The following is a 24,976-nucleotide window of genomic DNA, read 5'->3' on the forward strand; positions in this document are numbered from 1 at the left end:
GTGTGATAAGTAGTGGTTTCCCATCCTTTCAGGTTGTTGGCCTGAGGTAGGATTAAATAGATTTAAATAGTGGTGTAGGGAGGTGTTATTTTTTAAATCATTGTATGTTTTATTTATTTTGTGAGTGTAGTGTTATATGGTAGGGTATTTATTGTTTATTTTTTTTAAAGCAAGGAATAAAGGGAGTTTTACTCCAGTCTAGTAGCAGGCGGTAATGCGACATTTATTGGATACCATCCGCCCCATCGAAGAAGAAGAAGTCGCCTACAGAGGTGACGTCAGTGGGTTTTTCACAGCCGCATACAAACAGCGTTCCATAGCATAGCAGACATAGGGGTCCCTCCCTACTCCAAGTGCAAGTCCAGAACTGTGCAGCCGGTGCGTCAACATGACTTCCACTTTTTGAATGGATGTCCTTTTAAATGTACATTTCTGATGAATAGTCAACTTGCTGCGTTTTCCGAAGAGGGAAGAGATTGACCTAACTCAACCAGCATTCACGGGTGCGGCATCTGTTTGCCTCCGACAGGCACAGAGCGACCCGGCGCTTCTCCTGTTGTAAGCACAGCTAGCTAGCAGGATCTTGTCAGTTGTGACTTTCCATCAGCGGCGAAGATGGCGGACCCGGCCGAGTGCACCATCAAAGTGATGTGCCGTTTTAGACCATTGAACAGTTCAGAGGTGGCAAGAGGGGATAAATACATACCAAAGTTTACAGGGGAGGATCAAGTGTCTATCTCGGTAAGTTGACATTCAAACACGGAAAACATTGGTCTACGAAAACAGCCCCCCTTTGTAATGCTAGCTAGGCTAACTAAACTAAGCATATCACATGATGCTTGGGCCAGCTAGCTAGCTAAAAGGCACACCAGCCAAGGACAAGGGCACTTTCTGGTTCACTCCTTCGTTCGCATAATAGCTAGCCAGACATTGATTCATATCTCACATTCAAATGCCATCTAATGAGTAACAACACATTTGACGGCAGCAACACCATTGTGTGTCAGCTAGCCGGCTGAATGAACGTTAACCAGGCTAGGTAACGTTAGTTACTTTTTGTCTGGTTGGCTAATTAGCTAGAGCTAGCTGACCTAACGTTAGCAAAGTCCACGGCCTACTATTCATTGACATGGACACAAAGAAGTATAGCTGGGTAGCTAACGATAACGTTAGCTAGCTTGGTAGGGGATGGCGAAGATGTCTACTGTAACTAGTTAGCCAATTGGTGTGGTTGTAGCTAGCTAGTTAAGTTAATGTTAGTTACCAGTCCTAAAGAGCGGTATTGAAATACTAGATAGTTACTAGCTAGCTAAGGATAACCACCTCGCATATGCCATTGCCTCATTGACAGCTGTCACTTGTTGGGCGTATTGAATGGGGAATGTTTTCGCCAGGCCCAATTCCTTGGTGCAAATTCTTCTTCTAACGGCCTATTGGGATAAGGGGGCTTTGTAGATTTGTAACAATTTGGGGTGCGGTACTATGATAGACTAGGAGTCAGGTGTGCACATTTGCTCAGTGCTCACTACACTACCTCGCCCCTTGGCCTTGTCAAAGGTAAATGACAGAAACCATTACAGTTGGGACAAACTTTATGGACTTCCAAACACTTCCCTCAATGCTGTAGCCGAATTACGTTCCTTTCCTGAATGATAAACAGTCAAGTATAACAAGTCAAGTTTTATTTGTCACGTGCACAGTTTTTTTTGTATTCCCAAAGAGATGTGGATGAATGGAGGTAGACACTGAAGGAAGAAGTCCTTGCACCATAGCAACAGCAAATGTAGAATCCAAGGGTGTGGCATCTGGTCATGATTACTGGATAGTTAATGGAGGATTACTCATAAATGAGCATGTTTGTTATGTCATGATGTAGTTTGGAGGAAAACTTTTGGCCCCAAGTATAACATATTGTAATGACCTAGATCAAAATTGAAAGAATGTCCAACAGTTCTCGAATTGACGATTTATTGACTCAACTCACAGGCTACTGTCTGGCTGTAGTCTATGCTAAATAAATCCGATAAAACAATCACAGCTACTCAACTCACTGTCGACATGAAAAAGGGAGAGAACAGTGCCAGCATGGTTATATAACATATGTCAAAAGTAGTTCACTGTATAAGAAATGGGGTGAAGGACACACCAGGGTTTGGCTGGTAGGGAAATCCTTGTCTCATCGCGCACCAGCGACTCCTGTAGCGGGCCGGACGCAGTGCGCGCTAACCAAGGTTGCCAGGTGCACAGTGTTTCCTCCGACACGTTGGTGTGGCTGGCTTCCGGGTTGGCTGGCGCTGTGTTAAGAAGCAGTGCGGCTTGGTTGTGTATCGGAGGACGCATATCGGAGGACGCATGACTTTCAACCTTCGTCTCTCCCGAGCCCGTACGGGAGTTGTAGCGGTGAGACAAGATAGTAGCTACTAAAACAATTGGATACCACGAAATTGGGGAGAAAAATGGGTAAAATTCAAATAAAAAAAATATTTAAAAAATTCCTCAAGCATTCAAGTATTTTACACCATTTTAAAGATCCAATTCTCGTTAATCCATAAATGTTGATGAAAATACAAGTTATGCATGGAATTAGAGATCTACTTCTCCTTAATGCAACCGCTGTATCAGATTTAAAAAAAACTTTACGGAAAAAGCAAACCATGCAATCTGAGTACAGCGTTCAGACAACAAAGCAGCCAAAAAGACTTCACAGTAGAAGCCTGAAAGAACGTTCTAAGGACTGACATCTAGTGGAAGCCTTGGGAAGTGCAAGAAGCCTTGGAAGTGCCTGCCATATGAGTTCTGTTATACTCACCGACATCATTCAAACAGTTTTAGAAACTTCAGTGTTTTCTATCCAATACTACTAATAATATGCATTTTTTAGCATCTGGGACAGAGTAGCAGGCAGTTTACTCTGGGCACCAAGTTATTCATCCAAGCTACTCAATACTGCCCCCTGTCACGAATAACTTAAACTATTACTGGGAACAGTTAGATGGATTAGGGGTGTGGTGTTTTTATGGGGACGAATATCATGTAATTTGAGTAGGCAGTGAGGACTTTGAACTTTTCTTTATAGATGTATTTTAATAGAAGCTCACCGCTTAGTGCATGTATTCGTAAAGTATTCAGACCCCTTGACCTTTTCCACATTTTGTTACGTTACAGCCATTTTCTAAAATGGATTAAATCTCTTTTTCCCCCTCATCATTATACACACACTACGCCATAATAACAAAGCAAAAACAGGTTTTTAGAAATGTTTGCAAATGTATAAAAAAACATACAATTTTACCTAAGTATTCAGACCCTTTGCCATGAGACTCAATTGAGCTCACCCTGTTTCCATTGGTCATTCTTGAGATGTTTCTACAATGTGATTGGAGTCAACCTGTGGTAAATTCAATTAATTGGACATGATTTGGAAAGGCACACACCTATATAAAGGTCCCACAGTCCCATATCGGCGCAAAAAAACAAGCCATGAGGTCAAAGGAATTTTCTGTGGAGTTCCGAGACGGGATTGTTTCGAGGCACAGATCTGGGGTACCAAAACATTTCTGCAGCATTGAATGTTCCCAAGAACAGTGGCCTCCATAATTCTTAAATGAAAGAAGTTTGGAACCACCAAGACTCCTACTAGAGCTGGCTGCCTGGTCAAACTGAGCAATCGGGGGAAGAAAGGTCTTGGTCAGGGAGGTGGATGGGATGGGAATCTTTCAGAAGGACAACGATCTCTGCAGCATTCCACCAATCATGCCTTTATAGTAGAGTGACCAGACGGAAGCCACTCGGTAAAAGGCACATGACAGTCCGCTTGTGACAGTTTGCCAAAAGGTACCTTAACCTCTAGTGACACCCCATCCTATGAACGGGACCGTTGTCATCATCTGACATTAATTAGCATACGCAACGGACATAAATCTTCCTAGAAAATCTTCCTATTCATGAAAAGCACAAGTGAAATATATTGGAACACAGCTTAGCCTTTTGTTAATCACCCTGTCAGCTCAGATTTTCAAAATATCCTTTACAGGCAATGCTAGACAAGCATTTGTGTAAGTTTATCGATAGCCTAGCATAGCATTATGCCTTGCTAGCAGCAGGCAACCTTGTCACAAAAAATCTGAAAAGCAATCAAATTAAATCGTTTACCTTTGAACTTCGGATGTTTTCACTCACGAGACTCCCAGGTAGACAGCCAAAGTTCATTTTTTCCCAAAATATTATTTTTGTAGGCGAAATATCTCGGTTTGTTCTTCACGTTTGGCTGAGAAATCGACCTGAAATTGCGGTCACGACAACGCCAAAAAATATTCCAAATTAGCTCCATAATATCGACAGAAACATGGCAAATGTAGTTTAGAATCAATCCTCAAGGTGTTTTTCAAATATCTATTCGATAATATATCCACCGGGACAATTGGTTTCTCAGAAGCGATTGGAATAATGGCTACCTCTGTACTTTACGCGAGATTTTCTCCGGGAGCATCATGTGACCACTTTCGCAATGTAGCCCCCTACGGGTATTCTTCAACATAAATGCGTAAAACTACGTCACAATGCTGTAGACACCTTGGGGAATACGTAGAAAGTGTAAGCTGGTTCATAGCACATTCACAGCTCAATGGGGACTCATTGGCATGCAGCGCTTTCAAAATATGGGGCACTTCCGGATGGGATTTTTCTCAGACTTTCGCCTGCAACATCAGTTCTGTTATACTCACAGACAATATCTTTACAGTTTTGGAAACATTATAGTGTTTTCTATCCAAAGCTGTCAATATATATGCATATATATATAGAATATATGCATATTCTAGCATCTTGTCCTGACAAAATATCCCGTTTAAAACGGGAACGTTTTTTTTCTCCAAAAATGAAAATACTGCCCCTAGAGTCGCAACAGGTTTAAGGACTCCAACCATGAAAAACAAGATTCTCTGGTCTGATGAAACCAAGATTGAACTCTGGCCTGAATACCAAGTGTCACATCTGGAGGGAACCTAGCACCATCCCTACGGGGAAGCGGGGTGGCAGCGTCATGCTGTGGGGATGTTTTTCAGCGGGAGAGACTGGGATACTCGTCAGGATCGTGGAGAAAGATGAACAGAGCAAAGTACAGATATCGCTCAGGGCCTGACTGGGGCAATGGTTCACCTTCCAACAGGACAGTGACCCTAAGCACACAGCCATGACAATGCAGGAGTAGCTTCGGGACATGTCTCTGAATGTCCTTGAGTGGCCCAGCCAGAGCCCGGACTTGAACCCCATCAAATATCTCTGGAGAGACCTGAAAATTGCTGTGCAACGACACTCCGCATCCAACCTGACAGAGCTTGAGTGGAACTGCAGAAAAGAATGGGAGAAACTTCCAAAATACCGGTCGTGCCAAGCTTGTAGCGTCATACCCAAGAAGACTCGAGGCTATAATCGCTGCCAAAGGTGCATCAACAAAGTACTGAGTAAAGGGTCTGAATACTTATGTAAATGTGATATTTCCAGAGGGGTTTGCACAAATACTTTTTTGTTGCTTTGTCAAAATTGGTTTAATTGTTGTTTTTCTCTCAATCAACACGAATTAGACCAAATAACAGAGCTAAAAATATCAATGTTCATATTGTCATAATATGAACATTATATTGTCCCTCTTATTTTGTCTACTTCGTGTTGATTGAGAAAAACAACAATTAAATCAATTTAGTAAATTAGGCTGTAACGTAAAAAATGTGAAAGTCAAGGGGTCTGAATACTTTCCGAATTCCCTGTAGGTCATTTCCTAGTACACTCACCCATACCTCAGGGAATGAGGCCCAAATGGGCCCTGGTCAAAAGTAGTGCACTACATAGGGAGCCATCTGGGAATCATACCCAGACCTCGGAGAATGAGGCTGACTAGTTAGCATTAGTTGGACTGGGAATCCCTGGGTAGGCTGTATAATTTGGTGTTTTCTAGTGTCTGCCTTTGCATTAATTTGAATAATATTGGCCTCTTTGTTGGTGATGTTCAGTTTCGCTGGCTAACATTTCACATTTTAGTCATTTAGCAGACGGTCTTATCCAGAGCGACTTACAGGAGAAATTGGAGTTAAGTGCCTTGCTCAAGGGCACATCCACAGATTTTCCACTTAGTTGTCTCGGGGATTCAAACCAGTAACGTTTCGTTTACTGGTCCAATGTCTTAACCGCTAGGCTCCCTGCCTTGTCCTAACCCCATTTGTTATCCATTGCAACAGGGTATTGGGTGCGGCGGCAGGTAGGCTAGCTGTTAAAACATTGGGCCAGTAACCAAAAGGTCGCTGGTTCGAATACCCAAGCAGACGAGGTGAAAAATCGTTCAGCGTGCAAGGCACTTATTTGCTCCAGGGAGCCTGCACTGCTATGGCCACACTACTACAATGGTGTGTGTGCCTGGCATTCCATACTCAGTCTAGTCAACAATCAGACTCTTCTCCGCTATGAACAATGGGCTGTGCCTTTCAGAGAACCAGGTACAGAGACAACTTAGCCAGTTTATCTTCCAGTATTGGAGGACAACCGAGAGACTGTGGCACAGTAATAGGCCCACAGTCTAAGAGGTTGGTTGGCTGCAGACACTGGTAGGGTTCTGAACAGTGAAATAGGTTGTGTCCAAATTGGCACCCTATCCCCTACATGGTGCACAGTTTATGACCATATGCAGGGGAATTGGGAGCTATTTGGAAGGCAGACTTAGAAGCCTGAGTTAGTCAGTTTGATGATGAAGTCATTTCCTTTGAGATTGGGCCTGAAGTTCTGTCTACTGTAGCTCTGCCTGAAGCTCCTGGGTATAATTTATAGGCTTTTTGTTCAACCTCTCCTCTCCACAGAATGGTTCTGTTTTTGTGCCAGTGAAGTTAAGACTGCATCCCAAATTTGCTTATGTAGTAGTGCACTATGGGCCCTGATCGGAGGGCTCTGGACTAACTTTTTCCACTGGTGGCAAAAACTTATTCAGTTGATGGTACCAGTACAACCAATTTTTTTGCCACCTGAACAGCGATAATGACCTGACCTGTGTCCCATAATGTACCTGCATTTCATACAGAAACAGGCTAATAATGTCTATCCATCTTATAAAATAGCATGCCCTTTCAGGGCTTGACATTGCCAGTGGCACACCGGGCTAGTGCCAACTGCCCCGAATGAAAGAATTAATGGCTTCTGAAAGCGTGCGCATAATTAAAATTATATCTTTAATTTGTGGCCTGAGCAAGTAGCCTATAACAACCTACCCTCCATACACAAATGACATTTTAACGCAACTATATCATATTTACGTTTTGTTTTCCCAAATCTCTGTGTTATTTCTAGCGATTTTGAAGAGACAGTTGGAGGGCCCTAAAAAAATCTGTCTTTTGGGAACTTTTGTCGGTGTGGATGGTTAAGGGGCCGGAACATAATCATAATAATTATAATACACTGCAAATTGACCACAACGAGATTTTGTATTTTAAGAAAAAAGAAAAAAAATCACACAATCACGTCTTTTTTTCCGGGCTGGGTACTTAAACATATTCCCTAAATTTAACTCATTTTTTGCTGGTGAGTTTAGGTAATTCTTTTAACCTAAAGTTTGGTGGGCCCCCAAAACATCCCTAGCCCTTTAATTCAATTTTAATTTGGCTAACTGTGTTTTTGTACTGTACAGTTTAGTGTAGACACGGTTATTATACACTGAACACAAATACACGGTTTCATGAGCTGAAATAAAAGTTATGCACAAAGCTTATTTCTCTCATTGTGTGCACGAGGCTTATTTCTCTCAGTTTTTTAAAGTCAACTTTGACCAACTGATGCAAATCTGTATTCCCAGTCATGTGAAATCCATAGATTAGGGCCTAATGAATTTATTTCAATTGACTGATTTCCTTATGAACTCAGTAAAATCTTTTAAATTGTTGCCTTAATTTTTGTCCCATATAGATTTTTTTGTATTTATTTTCAGTTAGTTTTCAGATGTGATTTGCTAGTTTTTATTTAGTATTAGTTGTATTAATATTTCATTTTTATATTTGTTTCAGTGTTGGGGTCAGAACATGCGTGGGAGGCTAAAAGCTGTTTGTTTGTTTTTTGGGATGTTGCTTCTTGCAACTGGGGGGCAGTAATGCATAAGGTGATGGATCAGGTTATAGGATAGATTTTAGGGATGCACGATATATGGGTGAACTGATCGGAATCGGACGATATTAGCTAAAAATGCAAATATAGACATCAGCCAGATGAAAAACCAATGTCAAAGTTGACGTGCATACCTACAGTTGAAGTCGGAAGTTTACATACACCTTAGCCAAATACATTTTAATTCAGTTTTTCACAATTCCTGAAATGTTTAATTTAATTCTAGTAAAAATTCCTGTCAGTTACATGGAACCCAAACAGCCTGCACGTGTGCGCCATCTTGCAGAAATATATTTTGTCCCCTCATACCAAATGCGATCACGTCACGAAGGTTAAAATATCAAAACAAACTCTGAACCAATTATATTAATTTGGGGACAGGTCGAAAAGCGTTAAACATTTATGGCAATTAAGCTAGCTAGCTTGCACTTGCTAGCTAATTTGTCCTGGGATATAAACACAGATTTGTTATTTTACCTGAAATGCACAAGATCCTCTACTTCGCCAATTAATCCACATATTAAATGGTCAATCGAATCTTTTCTAGTCATCTCCTCCTTCCAGGTTCTTCTCTTGACTTTATATTGCGATTGGCAACTTTCATAAATTGGATGCATTACCGTCACTGACCTTGATCGTCTTTCAGTTACCCACGTGGGTATAACCAATGAGGAGATGGCACGTGGGTACCTGCTTCTATAAACCAATGAGGAGATGGGAGAGGCAGGACTTGCACTGCGATCTGCATCAGAAATATATCTAATTTCTATTTTAGCCCTTGGCAACGCATATGCTCGTTGGCGTGCGCAAGTGGTGTGGGTGCAATAATTGAATAACACAGATTTCTAAATGTAAATTTAAATTGTTGAACTTTGGTCAAACGTTTCGGGTAGCCTTCCACAAGCTTCCCACAATAAGTTGGGTGAATTTTGGCTCATTCCTCCTGACAGAGCTGGTGTAACTGACAGGTTTGGAGGCCTCCTTGCTCACACACTTTTTCAGTTTTGCCCACAAATGTTCTATAGGATTGAGGTCAGGGCTTTGTGATGGCCACTCCAATACCTTGACTTTGTTGTCCTTAAGCCATTTTGCCACAACTTTGGAAGTATGCTTGGGGTCATTGTCCATTTGGAAGACCCATTTGCAACCAAGCTTTAACTTCCTAACTGATGTCTTGAGATGTTGCTTCAATATATCCAAATAATTTTCCGATCTCATGATGCCTTCTATTTTGTGAAGTGCACTACTCACCCCTGCAGCAAAGCACCCTCACAACATGATGCTGCCACCCCCGTGCTTCACGGTTGGGATGGTGTTCTTTGGCTTGCAAGCCTCCCCCTTTTTCCTCCAAACATAACGGTGGTCATTATGGCCAAACAGTTCTATTTTTGTTTCATCAGACCAGAGGACATGTTTCCAAACAGTACAATCTTTGTCCCCATGTGCAGTTGCAAACTGTAGTCTGGCTTTTTTATGGCTGTTTTGGAGCAGTGGCTTCTTCCTTGCTGAGCATCCTTTCAGGTTATGTCGATTAGAGGTCGACCGATTATGATTTTTCAACACCGATACCGATTATTGGATGACCAAAAGGCCGCTACCGATTAATCGGCCGATTTATTATAATAAAAAAAAATGTGTATGTATTTGTAATAATGACAATTACAACAATACTGAATTAACACTTATTTTAACTTAAGGTAAGAAGTTTTAGGTTGTATTTATTATTATAGGACTATTTCCTTCTACCATTTTATTTCATTAACCTTTGACTATTGGATGTTGGATATTCTCATAGGCACTTTAGTATTGCCAGTGTAACAGTATGGCCTCCGTCCCTCTCCTCGCTCCTCCCTGAGCTCGAACCAGCAACACAACGACAACAGCCACCACATCGAAGCAGCTTTACACATGCAAAGCAAGGGAAACAACCAACCCAAGGCTCAGAGCGTGTGAAGTTTGAAACGCTATTAGCGCGCGCTAACTAGCCAGCCATTTCACTTCAGTCACACCAGCCTCATCTCGGGAGTTGATAGGTTTGAAGTCATAAACAGCGCAATGCTTGACGCACAATGAAGAGCTGCTGGCAAAACACACGAAAGTGCTGTTTGATTTAATGTTTACGCGCCTGCTTCTGCCTACCACCGCTCAGTCAGATACTTAGATATGCTTGTGTACTCAGTCAGATTATATGCAACACAGGACACGCTAGATAATATCTAGTGATATCATCAACCATGTGTAGTTAACTAGTGATTATGATTGTTTTTTATAAGATAAGTTTAATGATAGCTAGCAACTTACCTTGGCTTACTGCATTTGCGTAACAGGCAGGCTCCTTGTGGATCCCCCAAGCTGACAAGGTGAAAATCTGTCTTTCTGTCCCTGAACGAGGCAGTTAACCCACCGTTCCTAGGCCGTCATTGAAATTAAGAATGTGTCCTTAACTGACTTGCCTAGTTAAATAAAGATGAAATAAAGGTGTAAAAAATAAATAAAATAAAAAATGCAAATCGGCGCCCAAAAATACCAATTTCCGATTATGAAAACTTGAAATCGGCCTCAATTAATTGGCCATTCCGATTTAATCGGTCGACCTCGGATGTCGATATAGGACTTGTTTTACTGGGGTTATAGATACTTTTGTACCTGTTTCCTCCAGCATCTTCACAAGGTCCTTTGCTGTTCTGTGATTGATTTGCACTTTTCGTACCAAAGTACATTCATCTCTAGGAGACAGAACGCATCTCCTTCCTGAGCGGTATGACGGCTGCTTCATCCCATGTTGTTTATACTTGCTTACTATTGTTTGTACAGATGAACATGGTACCTTCAGGTGTTTGGAAATTGCTCCCAAGGATGAACCAGACTGATTTTCTTTAGATTATCCTATGGTGTCAAGCAAAGAGGCACTGAGTTTGAAGGTAGACCTTGAAATACATCCACAGGTACACCTCCAATTGACTCAAATGATGTCAATTAGCATATCAGAAGCTTCTAAAGCCATGACATAATTTTCTGGAATTTTCCAAGCTGTTTAAAGGCAGTCAACTTAGTGCATGTTAACTTCTGACCCACTGGAATTGTGATACAGTGAAATATAACTTGTCATGCACAAAGTAGATGTCTTAACCGACTTGCCAAAACTATAGTTTGTTAACAATACATTTGTGGAGTGGTTGAAAAACGAGTTTTAATGACTCCATCCTAAGTGTATGTAAACTTCCGACTTCAACTGTGTATAACGTAATGATGCCATGTAAAATTTTGCGTTTCCTGCAACACATTATTCCTAACCTAGCCCACAATGTCTGCTGTGTGGATCGAGCAGTCAACAAGTCAAGCAGTCATTTGAAAGAGTAAGAACATTTCAGTCAGACAACTCAAAGGCGAAATCCATAACGCCAAGATAATGGAATTCATTGCCCTTGACAATCAACCGTTCTGTCGTGGGTGATGTTGGTTTTCGCGACTGGTCGAGCACCATTACACACTAATGTTATCAAGTGCGCTATTGTTCAGATGTTGCCCTACCGGAGTTAGTTATATAGCGTCACTGCTATTAGCTTCACGACATACTATGTAACGCCCTTTGGGTATTTTGCGTTTTAAAGATACACGTGAAATAACACTTTTTAACCCGTTAAATAAGCTTTTAATTTGACAAATAACACAGTTCTGTTATAGAATGTTGTGTGTTCTGAATTTTCACGTGCAAGCCCAGCACCACCATTACTATCAGTAGCACTGTCAAAGCTGTACAAGAAAGTCTGCAAACATCGGTCATGAACGATGTGTTTACAATGTCATGTTGGTAATACAACATTATTTGTTCGACCGCAACTTCTGGGATAGCTAGTTTGGTACCTAGCACCAATACAACCAGCCTGAAAACAATGACCAGTAGAAACTGCAGTCATTTTCATTATTCTTAGCAATGATTTAGGAATCCTTTTAAGTATTAACTAGGTTGCCACTTGTTGATCACCTGTTGAAATTGAACTTCAGTTTATGAAAATAAATGGCTAGTCAGTAACTTAACTCTGTTGCCCAAAGCTAACGTTTATAAGCAGCCAGCGAGCTTCATCTGGCTAGTGCGGCTCGACCGCACCGGGTTATGTGTTGTGAAGCTAGTCACAATAAGGATTAGGCACAATAGTGGAATTTGCGGTTTGCCTTCAAAATAAAAGTATCTCATTGACAGAAATGCAAATGAAGACAAAGGCTAACCGCAAATTCCGCTATTGTGGCCTTATTGTGGCATGGATGGGTCCGAAAACCATTCATCAAATAACCCTTGTTTATAAGACAGTAATGTATTTTAGATGACACCTAGCTATATAGTTAGCTAGAAAAATGGGTGTTATTTGACGTATCTTTTTTGACACACAAAGACTCAATGGCGTTCCATAGAAATCCTGTTCAAGAATGAAATGACTGAACAAATGAGGTGATACAGCCTGGATTCGAACCAGGGACCGTAGTGACGCCTCTTGCACTGAGATACAGTGCCTTAGACCTCTGCGTCCATGTGTGTGTTCACTATTTAACTGTACTAGAATGCTTAAGTCCGCAATTTTTTAAAATATCGGTATAAGGCTTTTCGTCAAGGAAAATATTGAGTATCGGCCGAAGATGTTATGTCGGTGCATCACTCTTAAATTGAAATTAAGTCAATTTGACTTGGATTTCAAAATAATAGTGTTGGAACTGGTGGAAAACATATATGGTGGAAGGACTTCCCCCTCCCCAAAATAGCTAGTAATGCACAAGCTAGGTCTATTTGAAGCATTGAATTGATTGATTGCATTTACAGTATCGGTCAAAAGTTAGGACACCTACTCATTCAAGGGTTATTCTTTATTGTGACTATATTCTATGTTGTAGAATAATAGTAAATTAAATAACACATGGAATTATGTAGTAACCAAAAAAGTGTAAACCAATATCTTAGATTCTTCAAGGTAGCCACCCTTTGCAGAGATGGCAGCTTTGCACACTCTTGGAATTCTCTCAACCAGCTTCATGAGGAATGCTTTTCAAATCCAATCACATTTTATTTGTCACATGCGCCACATACAACAGGTAGAAGTTACAGTGAACTGCTTACAAGCCCTTAACCAACAATGCAGTTTTACAGAAGTGCCTAAAAGAAAAAGGAAAAATAAGATGATCAAAATTTAAATAACAATAGCGGGGCTGTACACAGGGTAACGGTACAGAGTCAATTTGCGGGGGCATTGGTGTTGGTAATATGTACATGTAGACTAGGGTGGTTTGTGTCTTTGACAATTTTTAGGGCCTTCCTCTGACACCGCCTGGTATATAGGTCCTGGATGCACTACCCTGTGTAGTGCCTTGGTGTCAGATGTTGAGCAGTTGCCTTACCAAGCAGTGACACAATCCGTCAGGATGCTCTTGACTGTGCAGCTGTAGAACCTTTTGAGGACCCATGCCAAATCTTTTCAGTCTCCCGAGGGGAAATAGGTTTTGTAGTGCCCTCTTCACGACTGTCTTGGTGTGCTTGGACCATGTTAGTTTGTTGATGTGGATGCCAAGGAACTTGAAGCTCTCAACCTGCTCCACTACAGCCCCATCGATGAGAATGGGGGTGTGCTCGGTCCTCCTTTTCCTGTAGTCCACAATCATCTCCTTTGTCTTGATCACGTTGAGGGAGAGGTTGTTGTCCTTGCACCACACTGTCAGGTCTCTGACCACCTACCTATAGGCTGTCTCATCGTTGTCGGTGATCAGGCCTACCGCTGTTGTCATCGGCAAACTTAATGATGGTGTTGGAGTCGTGCCTGGCCGTGTTGTCATGAGTGAACAGGGAGTACAGGAAGGTACTGAGCACGCACCCCTAAGGGGCCACTTTGTTGAGGATCAGCATGGCAGATGTGTTGCCGGTTGAGTTGTCCAGGATCCAGTTGCAGAGGGAGGCGTTTAGTTCCAGGGTCCTTAGCTTATTGATGAGCTTTGAGGGCACTATGCTGTTGAACACTGAGCTGTAGTCAATGAATAGCATTCTCACATGCGTGTTCCTTTTGTTCAGGTGGGAAAGGGCATTGTGGAGTGCAATAGAGATTGCATCATCTGTGGATCTGTTTGGGCGGTATGCAAATTGGAGTGCGTCTAGGTTTTCTGGGATAATGGTGTTGTGAGCCATGACCAAAGCATTTCATGCATATGGACGTGAGTGCTACAGGTTGGAAGTAATTTAGGCAGGTAGCCTTAGTGTTCTTGGGCACAAGGACTATGGTGGTCTGCTTGAAACATGTTTGGTATTAGACTCAGACAGGGACATGTTGAAAATGGCAGTGAAGACACTTGCCAGTTGGTCAACGCATGCTCGCAGTACATGTCCTGGTTATCCGTCTGGTCCTGCGGCCTTGTGAATGTTGACCTGTTTAAAGGTTTAACTCACTTCGTCTGCGGCGAGCGTAATCACGCTGTTGTCCGGAACAGCTGATGCTCTCATGCATGTTTCAGTGTTACTTGCCTCGAAGCGAGCATAGAAGTCTGGTAGGCTCGTGTCACTGGGCAGCTCTCGGCTGTGCTTCCCTTTGTAGTCTGTCGTGGTTTGCAAAACCTGCCACATCTGAGCGTCAGAGCCGGTGTAGTACAATTCGCTCTTAGTCCTGCATTGAGGCTTTGCCTGTTTGATGGTTCGTCGGAGGGCATAGCATGATTTCTTATAAACTTACGGTTTATAGAGCCCACTCCTTGAAAGCGGCAGCTCTGGCCATTAGCTCAATGCGAATGTTGCCTGTAATCCATGGCTTCTGGTTGGGGTATGTACGTACAGTCACTGTGGGGACAACGTTATCGATGCACTTATTGATGAAGCCAGTGACTGATGTGGTGTACTCAATAACATCGGAAGAATCCCGGAACATATTCCAGTCTGTGATAGCAAACTGTCCTGTATTTTAGCATCTGCTTCATCACTGCTTTTTAATAGACCAAGTCACTGGTGCTTCCTGCTTTAATTTTTGCTTGTTAGCAGGAATCAGGAGGATATAATTATGGTCAGATTATCCAACAGTCTTGAAGGAGTTCCCACATGCTGATTGTGTAATGTTGTCCCACTTCTCTTCAATGGCTGTGTGACATTGCTGGATATTGGCAGGAACTGGAACACAGTGTTGTACACGTTGATCCAGAGCATACCAAACATGCTCAATGGGTGACATGTCTGAGTATGTAGGACATGGAAGAACTGGGACATTTTTAGCTTCCAGGAATTGTGTACATATTCTTGAAACATGGGGCCCGTGCATTATCATGCTGAAACAAGAGGTGATGGCGTCGGATGAATGGGACGACGATGGACTTCGGGATTTCTGCATTCAAATTGACAGATAAAATGCAATTGTGCTCGTTTGTCCGTAATTTATACCTGCCCATACATAATCCCGCCGCCACCATATGGGGCACTATGTTCAACGGTGACAGCAGACCGCTCGCCCACACGACACGATACATGTGGTCTGCGGTGGTGAGGCCAGTTGGACGTACTGCCAAATACACTAAAATAAAGTTGGAGGCAGCTTATGGACATTAAATTCTCTGGCAACAGCTCTGGTGGACATTCCTGCAGTCAGCATGCCAATTGCACGCTCCCTCAAAGCTTGAGACATCTGTGGTGTTGTGATAAAACTGCACATTTTAGAGTGCCCTTTTACTTTCCCAGCACAAGGTGGACCTGTGTAATGATCCGTGCTTCTTGATATGCCACACCTGTCAGGTGGATCGATGATCTTGGCAAAGGATGCTCACTAACAGGGACGTAAACAAATTTGTGGAGAAAATGTGAGAAATAAGCTTTGTGTGGAATATTTCTAGGATATTTAATTTTGGCCCATGGGACAAACTTTACATGTTTATTTTTGTTCAGTGTAGTTATTTTTGGAGTCAATGATACATTTAAGTTTTTCAAAAGGTTTTGTTCATTATTTAATTTCAGTGCACTAAATAGATTTTCTTGATTTAGTTTTTGTTTACTTTTATACCCTAACCTTTTACTATGATAATTAAGGGGTATTTACAAATGCCAGGCCTACTTTGCAGTCAACATTTAATTGGGAAGTTTGTTTTGGAAAGCCTTTCGAAATGTTCTTTCAAACAGCACATGACTAAATTGTGCATTGCAAAGACTTCGTAACAAGCTTTTGGAATACCTGGTTTGCGTGCCCGTTGCATACCCATTGCTGTTTGAATAAATATTGATAAAAAAAAAATAATAATCTAAACCAGAAACTGTGACCAGCAACCACAACAACAAAATCGCTGGCACCCTATGACAAATATAATGTGTGCCGCACTGCCAAGTCAATGCCAAATGTTTTGGTCGCAGTCTCGAACCCTGTCAAAGTAGCGTACTACATAGGGAGTAGGGTGCCATTTGGGAGACAAAAACCAAGGAAGGTTTCCTAATAGAATGCCGATGACTTGTCTTTGGCTAGCATTTTGGCTGAGCTGACAGGCATATAATCAGTGATCATTGTCAAGGCAGCAGAAGCATTTTGGAAGTGCTCAGTTATGCACACAGCCACAGCAGCACAACACTAAAACTGTGTCCTGATTCTCCACCCTTCTTCTGAAGTTTGTACTTGCCCACTTTCCTAAATGGATTTAAGTCTTGGATTGGTTAAAGCATTGGCTGGAGGGAATTTCCATTGTTGTTAATCCATGCAAGATAGTGTGCAAGTGCACACTTTGGGGAAAAAGTTGGAGAATAAGGACTCGGACAGATTTTTGATCTAGGTAGCCTAGTCACAGCCTATTGCCAGGGGTTGAGATGTATGTACTGTAGTGAATCATTTAGATACTACTCCATCAATCCTTCAGAGATCTATTAATGTCAGCAACACAACTGGCTTTGCACCAAAATAACCTCAATTGTATGCTGCTAGATGGTATAAATAAAAGCACCGCTTCCATAGGTTTTGATTCTGTGTTTCAGCTACTGTTTATCTACTCCAGATGTCCTGCCCATGCAATGTTATAGGGAATGCGGTGTCATTGTAAATGGAAAAAAAACTCCCTCTGTTATATATAGTGATTTATTTTGGCTGATGCTGTCAGATGAACAGCCTGATGTGCTCTGCTGATCTGTTGTCAGTAAGGAAATCCTTTTGCATCTTACAGAAACAGAGGGAGGATGCTGATGTTTCCTAGCTGTCTCTGGCCATTACTGTCACAATGAGAAGCGAAAGGCCCATGGGATTGTCCCAAATGGCCGCCTATTCCCTATATATTGCACTACTTTTGACCGGGGCCTGTCAAAAGTAGTGCACTTTACAGGGAAATAGGGTGCCTTTTGGGAGTTGACCTAGGTTTATACAATGAGTCTACTTCCCATATAGGCTAGTCCATTAGTGGACACAAACCTAATTATGAAAGGCTATGTTTGTAATGTTTGGACTGAGTTGTTTTGGTGGTGAATAAGGTATACCGCTGTGTCTCTCATTGACCTGGTGGATGTCTAATGGCATCTCTTGTGCCTGTTTGAATACAGTGCATTTGGGAAGTGTTCAGACCCCTTCACCTTTTCCAACTTTTGTTACATTACAGCCTTATTCTAAAATTGATACCCCCCCCCACAAATCTACACACCCATAATGACAAAGCAAACATGTTTTTTGTTAAAAAAATAAATAAATGTTTTTGCAAATTTATTGCAAATGAAAAAACAGATCCCTCATTTACATAAGTATTCAGACCATTTGCTATGAAACTAGAAATTGAGTTCTGGTTCATTCTGTGTCTATTGGTCATCCTTGATGTTTCTACAACTTGATTGGAGTCCACTTTTGGTAAATTCAATTGATAGGTGTTTGTGAGCCTTTCCAAATCATGTCCTGTCTATACAAGGACCCACAGTTGACAGTGCATGTCAGAGCAAAAACCAAGCCATGAGGGCGAAGGAGCTTTGAGTTAGGATTGTGTCGAGGCACAAACCTGGGGAAGGGTACTTAACATTTCTGCAGCGTTGACAGTCCCCAAGAACATAATTCTTAAATGGAATAAGTTTGGAACCACCAAGACTCTTCCTAGAGCTGGCCGCTGGCCAAACTGAGCAATCTAGGGAGAAGGGCCTTGGTCAGGGATGGGACCAAGAACCCAGTGGTCACACTGCCAGAGCTCCAGATTTCCTCTGTGGAAATGGGAGAATCTTTCAGAAGGACAACCATCAACCAATCAGGCCTTTATGGTTGAGTGACCAGATGGAAGCCACTCCTCAGTAAAAGGCACATGACCGCCCACTTGTGACAGTTTGCCAAATGGGATGATTTCACTGAACAACAAAAAGGGAATATTGAATGATCCCCAATGATACATCGCATCTCCCAAAAACGTTTTAAACATGCATCTGTAAAATGATAGTCCAGAAACTAAAGCTTTGGTTGTCTTCCTCTCAGGCTTCCATGTCTTCTCCCTGGACCTCCTCAGTGTACAGACTCTTAGGCCTCATCTTCACTGTCACTTTCCAACCTTGTTGAGCACGGCTCGTTGTCAGGCTCAAAAAGCCTCAAATTTTGCCTGTATGGGCACCAATTTTTCAACCCTTGTATTGGTCAGCCTGTTGCATGCTTTGGTGTGTGTGTGTGTGTGTGTGTGTTCCCAAACAAGGACCAGAGGTGGCTGATGTTGGTGGGATTTGGAGGATGATGATGGAAGGCAGCGGGAAAGGGCCTCAGATCCACAAAGTTCCTTCCATCAGGTGGCTGATGAGATATTTTGGAACGACTGCCATATTGCATCTCCATCCCAAAGCCCTTGATTGGAAGTGGGGCGGCAGGGTACCCTAGTGGTTAGAGCGTTGGACTAGTAACCGAAAGGTTGCAAGTTCAAATCCCTGAGCTGACAAGGTACAAATCTGTCGTTCTGCCCCTGAACAGGCAATTAACCCACTGTTCCTAGGCCGTCATTGAAAATAAGAATTTGTTCTTAACGGACTTGCCTAGTTTAAATAAAGGTAAAAATAATATTTAAAATATAAAGTGTACTTCCCCCGACTGCGAAGAACCTTGCCCTCATCCAGGCCAAGGTGGTGAGACACGGTAGTGACCCCATAGGCCTTGTTGATCTCTGCACCAGACAGGATGCTCTTGCCAGCATACTTGGCATCCAACATGTACGCAGCAGCGTGTATGGGCTTCAGGCAGAACTCTTCACCCTTTTTGATGTATTTCATAACTGCAGTTTCCTCTGCTTGGAGCAACGGATTTCTTCTGTTATACCTGAAAGCAGAGTCTGAACATCAGACAGGATGGCATTGTCTCCCTCAATCCGTGCAATGACTACTGTTACTGGTTACAGGCTGCTTACCACTCTTTCTCAAAATATATCATCCAGGGTCCTCTTGATGGGCTGTCCATATTGGCAGACTGTGATATGGCCATTTCTTAGAGAGATTCCTTCCCCTCAAGGAGACTGTCAAACATGATGACAACATCACCCCAACGGGTGTTGCTGGGCAGCATCAATGTGGTGCTCTTATTCTTCTCACTTTGTTTGGTGAGGTAGATTGCTGCTATAACTTGATGACCCTTCACACACCTAACCATTTCATTGGCTCTCCTGTAGAGTGTATCCATTGTTTTCAGTGCCATGATGTCCTTGAGCAGATTCAATGCATGAGCAGCACAGCCAATGGGTGTGATGTGAGGGTGGGACTCCTCCACTTTAGACCAAGCAGCCTTCATGTTCACAGCATTTTCTGTCACCAGTGCAAGTACCTTCTGTGGTCCAAGGGCATTGACTGCCTTCAGCTTATCTGCAATATAGAGGCCGGTGTGTCTGTGCTCTTGCAGAATACTGGTGGAGATGTATTCCTTGCCCACGAACATTTGACCACCCATCAGAGATTTCCATACAGTTTTGCTTTCTCTATGATTTGCTTGACATTCACTTGAACTCTGCATCCAGCAAAAGAGTAGATAGAGCATGTCTGGTTGGAGGGGTGTATGCTGGATGAAGGACATTCAGATATCTCTTCCAATACACATTGCCTGTGAGCATCAAAGGTGAACTCGTTGCATACACAGCTCGAGCAAGACATCCATCAGCATTTCTCTGACTACGTTCCTCCATTGAGTCAAACTTCTGATTCCAGGAGGACCATGTCGATAAGGTGTGTGATTCATAATTTTGACCTTGAATAGAGGTAGAGGGACTTTTGTCAGTGGCTGCTTATTGTGAGCGCTGAGGAGACTTGACACACTTGGCCAGATGATTCTGCATCTTTTTTTTGCGTTCTTCACATATGATTTGTCACAGTATTTGCAAATGTACACCGCTTTTCCTTCTACCTTAGCTGCAGTGAAATGTCTCCACACATCAGATAGTGACCGTGGCATTTTCCTTTATTTATTTTGAGTAAAGAAATTATACTATTCCATGTACAGATAAATAGTTAAGCAGTTATGTTAAACAACTCCTTTTTAAGATAAATGTTTTAAAATGAATCATATGGAAACAGGTGAATTAACACTCCTCAGAAGGGTCAAGCAAGCTAAAACCCACACGGTAGCAAACTAACTAGCAGAAATTAACAAGTTAGAATTGATTTAAACACACTTTTCTGTAGGCTACTATTTACTAGTTACCAAAAAAATCATGGATGTCATATAAAATATATTCACCCCACCCAGTATTGTTTGAAACTTACCAGAAAGCATGTAGTCCTTGGCTCAGACAGTATAGTAGCGTGGGCTCAATAACATCTCATTAGTGTGCAAGGTCTTGAGAATCATCTGTACATGTGATGGAAGAATGCACTGTGCATGCAGAGGGTGGCAATTCTATTGAATTGGGGATAGTTTAACCAAAATATGCCGCAAGACCTAGAATTTCCTTGTGTACCCCACAAAGGTTCACTGCTTTAACTTCAACGACCTAACATTTTAAAGAGTAGCCTGTATGCAAAAATATATAAGAAACAAAGGGAAGGAGCCCTTAACATTTAATAGGCTCTCCCAACTCAAATAATATTAGGGAAAAGAAAACAGAATGCAGAACATGATAAATAATTCCAGCATAAGTGGGTAGGCTTAACTGTCTCTCCTCCTAAAGCAGGCTGTCCTAAACAGTAAGGGGTAAATCCTGGAAATGAAAAGTATTCAAAAAGCCTTGTATAAATACATAAAGGATCAGCACATTTTATTATAGTATTTGGACTAACCCACACTTGGGTAGCCTATATGTAATTGCCATAAAACAACGTAAAACATTGAAAATCTGTACTCTGAAGCCTACTAAAAGAGAGTGGGAATGAGGAAAGCAGGCCTTTCTGTTTTTCCCAGATTTAATAATTACTTAATCATCCCAACAAACTGTAGGTCAAAGATGGATTAATTTGTCCAGCAGTAAGATCCCAATTATGAGCATAAATCCAGGTAGTTTCAAGTCCTTAAGGAGAAAGGATTGCTTCAGTTGTCAAAGTGGACTGGACAGTGTTCCACGGTAGGTTTAAGCTACTTCTTAGGTCTTGGGTCCTTCTCGCTCACTCCTTCTGGGCCCAACAATTTGCCACATAGTTGGCATATTTTTCCAGACCCTGTCCTTTGATCTGGAAGGTGTTGTAATTCCAGTGGAGTGCAGGAAGGACTCTGCATCATGTACAGAATCCAAGATGTGCGTTTTGCTCTCACGTGTGACCTGCAGCTTCGCAGGGAACAGCAGAGGATATGATGTTTTTGGCTGCCAGTTCTTTCTTGATCATGTCGTAATCTTTTCTCTTCCGCAATAGCTCTGCAGAATAGTCATTGAAGATAGATATGCGTTTGTCTTTGTAGAATAGTTGTCCCTTGGTTCTCGACAGCTGCATTATATCCTGTTTCGTTGAGATGGCCCAGGATGACAGCGCTGGCCTCTGCCCTTCGCTCCGGGCGTGCTCTGGGCTGCAGGTGCGGTTCTGTGGGCCCCCTCTATGACCAAAGGTGTTGCAGTATCGATTTTCAAGATCTCCCTCAGAATCCTGTCCACAAATGTAGACATTTTCTGTCCCCTTTCTGTATTGGTTTCGACCCCAAAAATTATAATATTATTACAACGTGAAAAGTTTTCCAACAATTCTCCCTTTTGCAATTCCTATACCTGGCCCATCAGGTAGCTAATAGCCTGGTCTTGTTGTATTCACTTTTCGTCATGTTCCTCATTCTTCTTCTCAATATGGGTCATCCGTTTATAATTTCTCCCTTGACTAGTGTTCATGCCATCGGTAGAGATTTGCATTTTGCCGGCTGTTTCTTGTCAAAATAACTTCAATTCTGCCATGAGAGATGAACCTCCCATCACGGTTATGGCTGTGATGGTGGCCTCTACCACGTCATGGAGTTGGGCTCGGTGATCGACTTAAACACGGTGAACATAGCGGATTATCTTCGATACCATCTTTCACTTGAATATTTATCCTTACTCATTGCCAGTCCGATTTAGGTCAAATATGTACTTATTACTCAGTTTAATTTAGTCCAAAATTGTCAGAGCTTGATCAGCACGCACCCCAGAATAACATGCAGGAAAAATAAAAATACATTTACAAAAATGTTTTTGCTCATTATGGGGTATTGTGAAGATTTATGAGGAAAATCCCCAAATGTAATCCATTTTAGAATAAGGCTGTAACATAACAAAATGTGGGAAAAGTAAAGGGGTCTGAATACTTCCCGAATGCTCTGTACCTGTTTTTTAATTTGTTGGTCATTCTAGTGTGGTGGTGTGCCGTCTCCGCAATGGAATAGTTCACTCAGACAGGCATGAATCAGACTGGTGTCTCGTGTGCAATAACATTAAAAAATATATATTTGCCACTACTCAAGTTAAAAATAAAAAAAAACGACCAAACAATTGACCAGTTGACTTAATGTGGTCAGTCTTAACTGTTATAAAAGGTCATATAGAAGCACAAACCGGTCCTTGCGTCAATACCTGTGTGTGTTATAGTAAAATACAGTATACTACTCAGCCCTAAGTAAATGTCAACATTAGTGCAAGTTACAGTAATTCTGTTTTGGATACTTTTCCTAATTACCTTGTTGTTCTTGAGAGGCCTAAGTGTTCTTTGTTGCTGATTTGACTTTCCCTCTCTTCTTACAGGGTAAACCGTTCATGTTTGACCGAGTGTTCGGGTCCAATACGACACAGGAGCAGATGTACAAAGCCTCTGCTCAAAAGATTGTTAAAGGTACTATCCTGTGGCACTATCCTACCAGTGCAAACCTTCTAGGCAGTTTTAAAGTAATTGTTTTAAGTTCTCAATGTCTTTTGCTACATACACAGATGTCCTTGAGGGCTACAACGGGACTATATTTGCCTTTGGGCAGACATCGTCTGGAAAAACACACACCATGGAGGTGAGGCAGAGCGAGACCTATGAAATTATACATGCTTCTATCTTAATGGGTTTGGTCAAATGATTTCAACTGGGATTGGGGTCAATTCCATTTAAATTGTCAATGAAGAAAGTAAAATTAAATTCCTTAAATGCTCTCAAAGAAAGTTGAGTAAAATTGGAATTTCAGGTTACTTCCTGCATTGAATTGGAATTTAAATAACATTTTGACCCCAACCCTGTTGTCAACTGTTCTATGTTTGACGGAAACCTGTCTTTGTCCTGTAAAGGGTAGCCTCCATGACCCGGATGGTATGGGGATCATCCCCAGAATAGTCCAGGACATCTTCAACTACATCTACTCAATGGATGAGAACTTGGAGTTCCATATCAAGGTATGGAGCACTTCAACCACACAGTTGGCCTCAAGTGATTTGGGTTGCCAAATAAAAAGGGGAAAAATGTACCTAAAGACAGAATGCGCCCTGTGAATCTACTAACTAGCTAGCTATTCCACATCAGCTACATAATCCGAATCAAAAACACTGCCCAGCTAGATTTTTTCTAATCCGAGGACTCTCTGTTGCAGGTTTCATATTTTGAAATTTACCTGGACAGGATCAAGGACCTACTGGATGGTACGTACTGTATGTTACGGCAAAGCAAGCATCCTCATTTGACCATTCTGGAGATTTCGCGTGTGTCCCAAATGGCGCTCTATTTCATATAGTCCATTACTTTTCACCAGGACGGGTAGGGCTCTGGTGAAAATGTGTGCACTGTATAGGGAATCGGGTGCCATTTGGGTCGCAGACATCGTCTGTTGGGTAATCACTCCCCCTCACACACATGCAAACATACATGCAGTTGAAGTCGGAAGTTTGCATACGCTTATGTTGGAGTCATTAAAACTTGTTTTTCAACCACACCATACATTTCTTGTTGTCAAAACTATAGTTTGTTAAGTCGGTTAGGACATCTACTTTGTGCATGACACAAGTAATTTTTTCCAACAATTGTTTACAGATTATTTCACTTTCACAATTCCAGTGGGTCAGAAGTTTACATACACTACGTTGACTGTGCCTTTTAAACAGCTTGGAAAATTCCAGAAAATGATCTCATGGCTTTAGAAGCTTCTGATAGGCTAATTGACATAATTTGAGTCAATTGGAGGTGTACCTGTGGATGTATTTCAAGGCCTACCTTCAAACTCAGTGCCTCTTTGCTTGACATCATGGGAAAATCATAAGAAATCAGCCAAGACCTGAGCGAAGAAAAATGGTAGACCACCAAGTCTGGTTTATCCTTGGGAGCAATTTCCAAACGCCTGAAGGTACCATGTTCATCTGTACAAACAATAGTACACAAGTTTTAACACCGCATTCTGTCTCCTAGAGATGAATGTACTTTGGTGCAAAAAGTGCAAATCAATCCCAGAACAACAGCAAAGGACCCTGTGAAGATGCTGGAGGAAACGGGTACAAAAGTGTCTTTATCCAG

The 24,976-nt window shown here is 41.9% G+C and overlaps 1 protein-coding gene across 1 annotated transcript in view; it reads left to right on the plus strand.

Annotated features, from left to right (window-relative positions):
• Nucleotides 1-281: 281 nt before the first annotated feature.
• Nucleotides 282-24,976, plus strand: part of LOC115130441 (kinesin-1 heavy chain) — a 45,996-nt gene continuing 21,301 nt past the window's right edge. Inside the window, exons 1-5 of the mRNA XM_029661591.2 lie at nucleotides 282-741; nucleotides 23,239-23,326; nucleotides 23,422-23,495; nucleotides 23,764-23,868; nucleotides 24,063-24,111. Coding sequence (XP_029517451.1) covers nucleotides 616-741; nucleotides 23,239-23,326; nucleotides 23,422-23,495; nucleotides 23,764-23,868; nucleotides 24,063-24,111 — 442 coding nt within the window. The 5' untranslated portion in view covers nucleotides 282-615. The remainder of the gene's footprint in view (nucleotides 742-23,238; nucleotides 23,327-23,421; nucleotides 23,496-23,763; nucleotides 23,869-24,062; nucleotides 24,112-24,976) is intronic.

This window comes from Oncorhynchus nerka, linkage group LG6 (assembly GCF_034236695.1).
Source record: "Oncorhynchus nerka isolate Pitt River linkage group LG6, Oner_Uvic_2.0, whole genome shotgun sequence".
Taxonomy (NCBI): Eukaryota; Metazoa; Chordata; class Actinopteri; order Salmoniformes; family Salmonidae; genus Oncorhynchus; species Oncorhynchus nerka.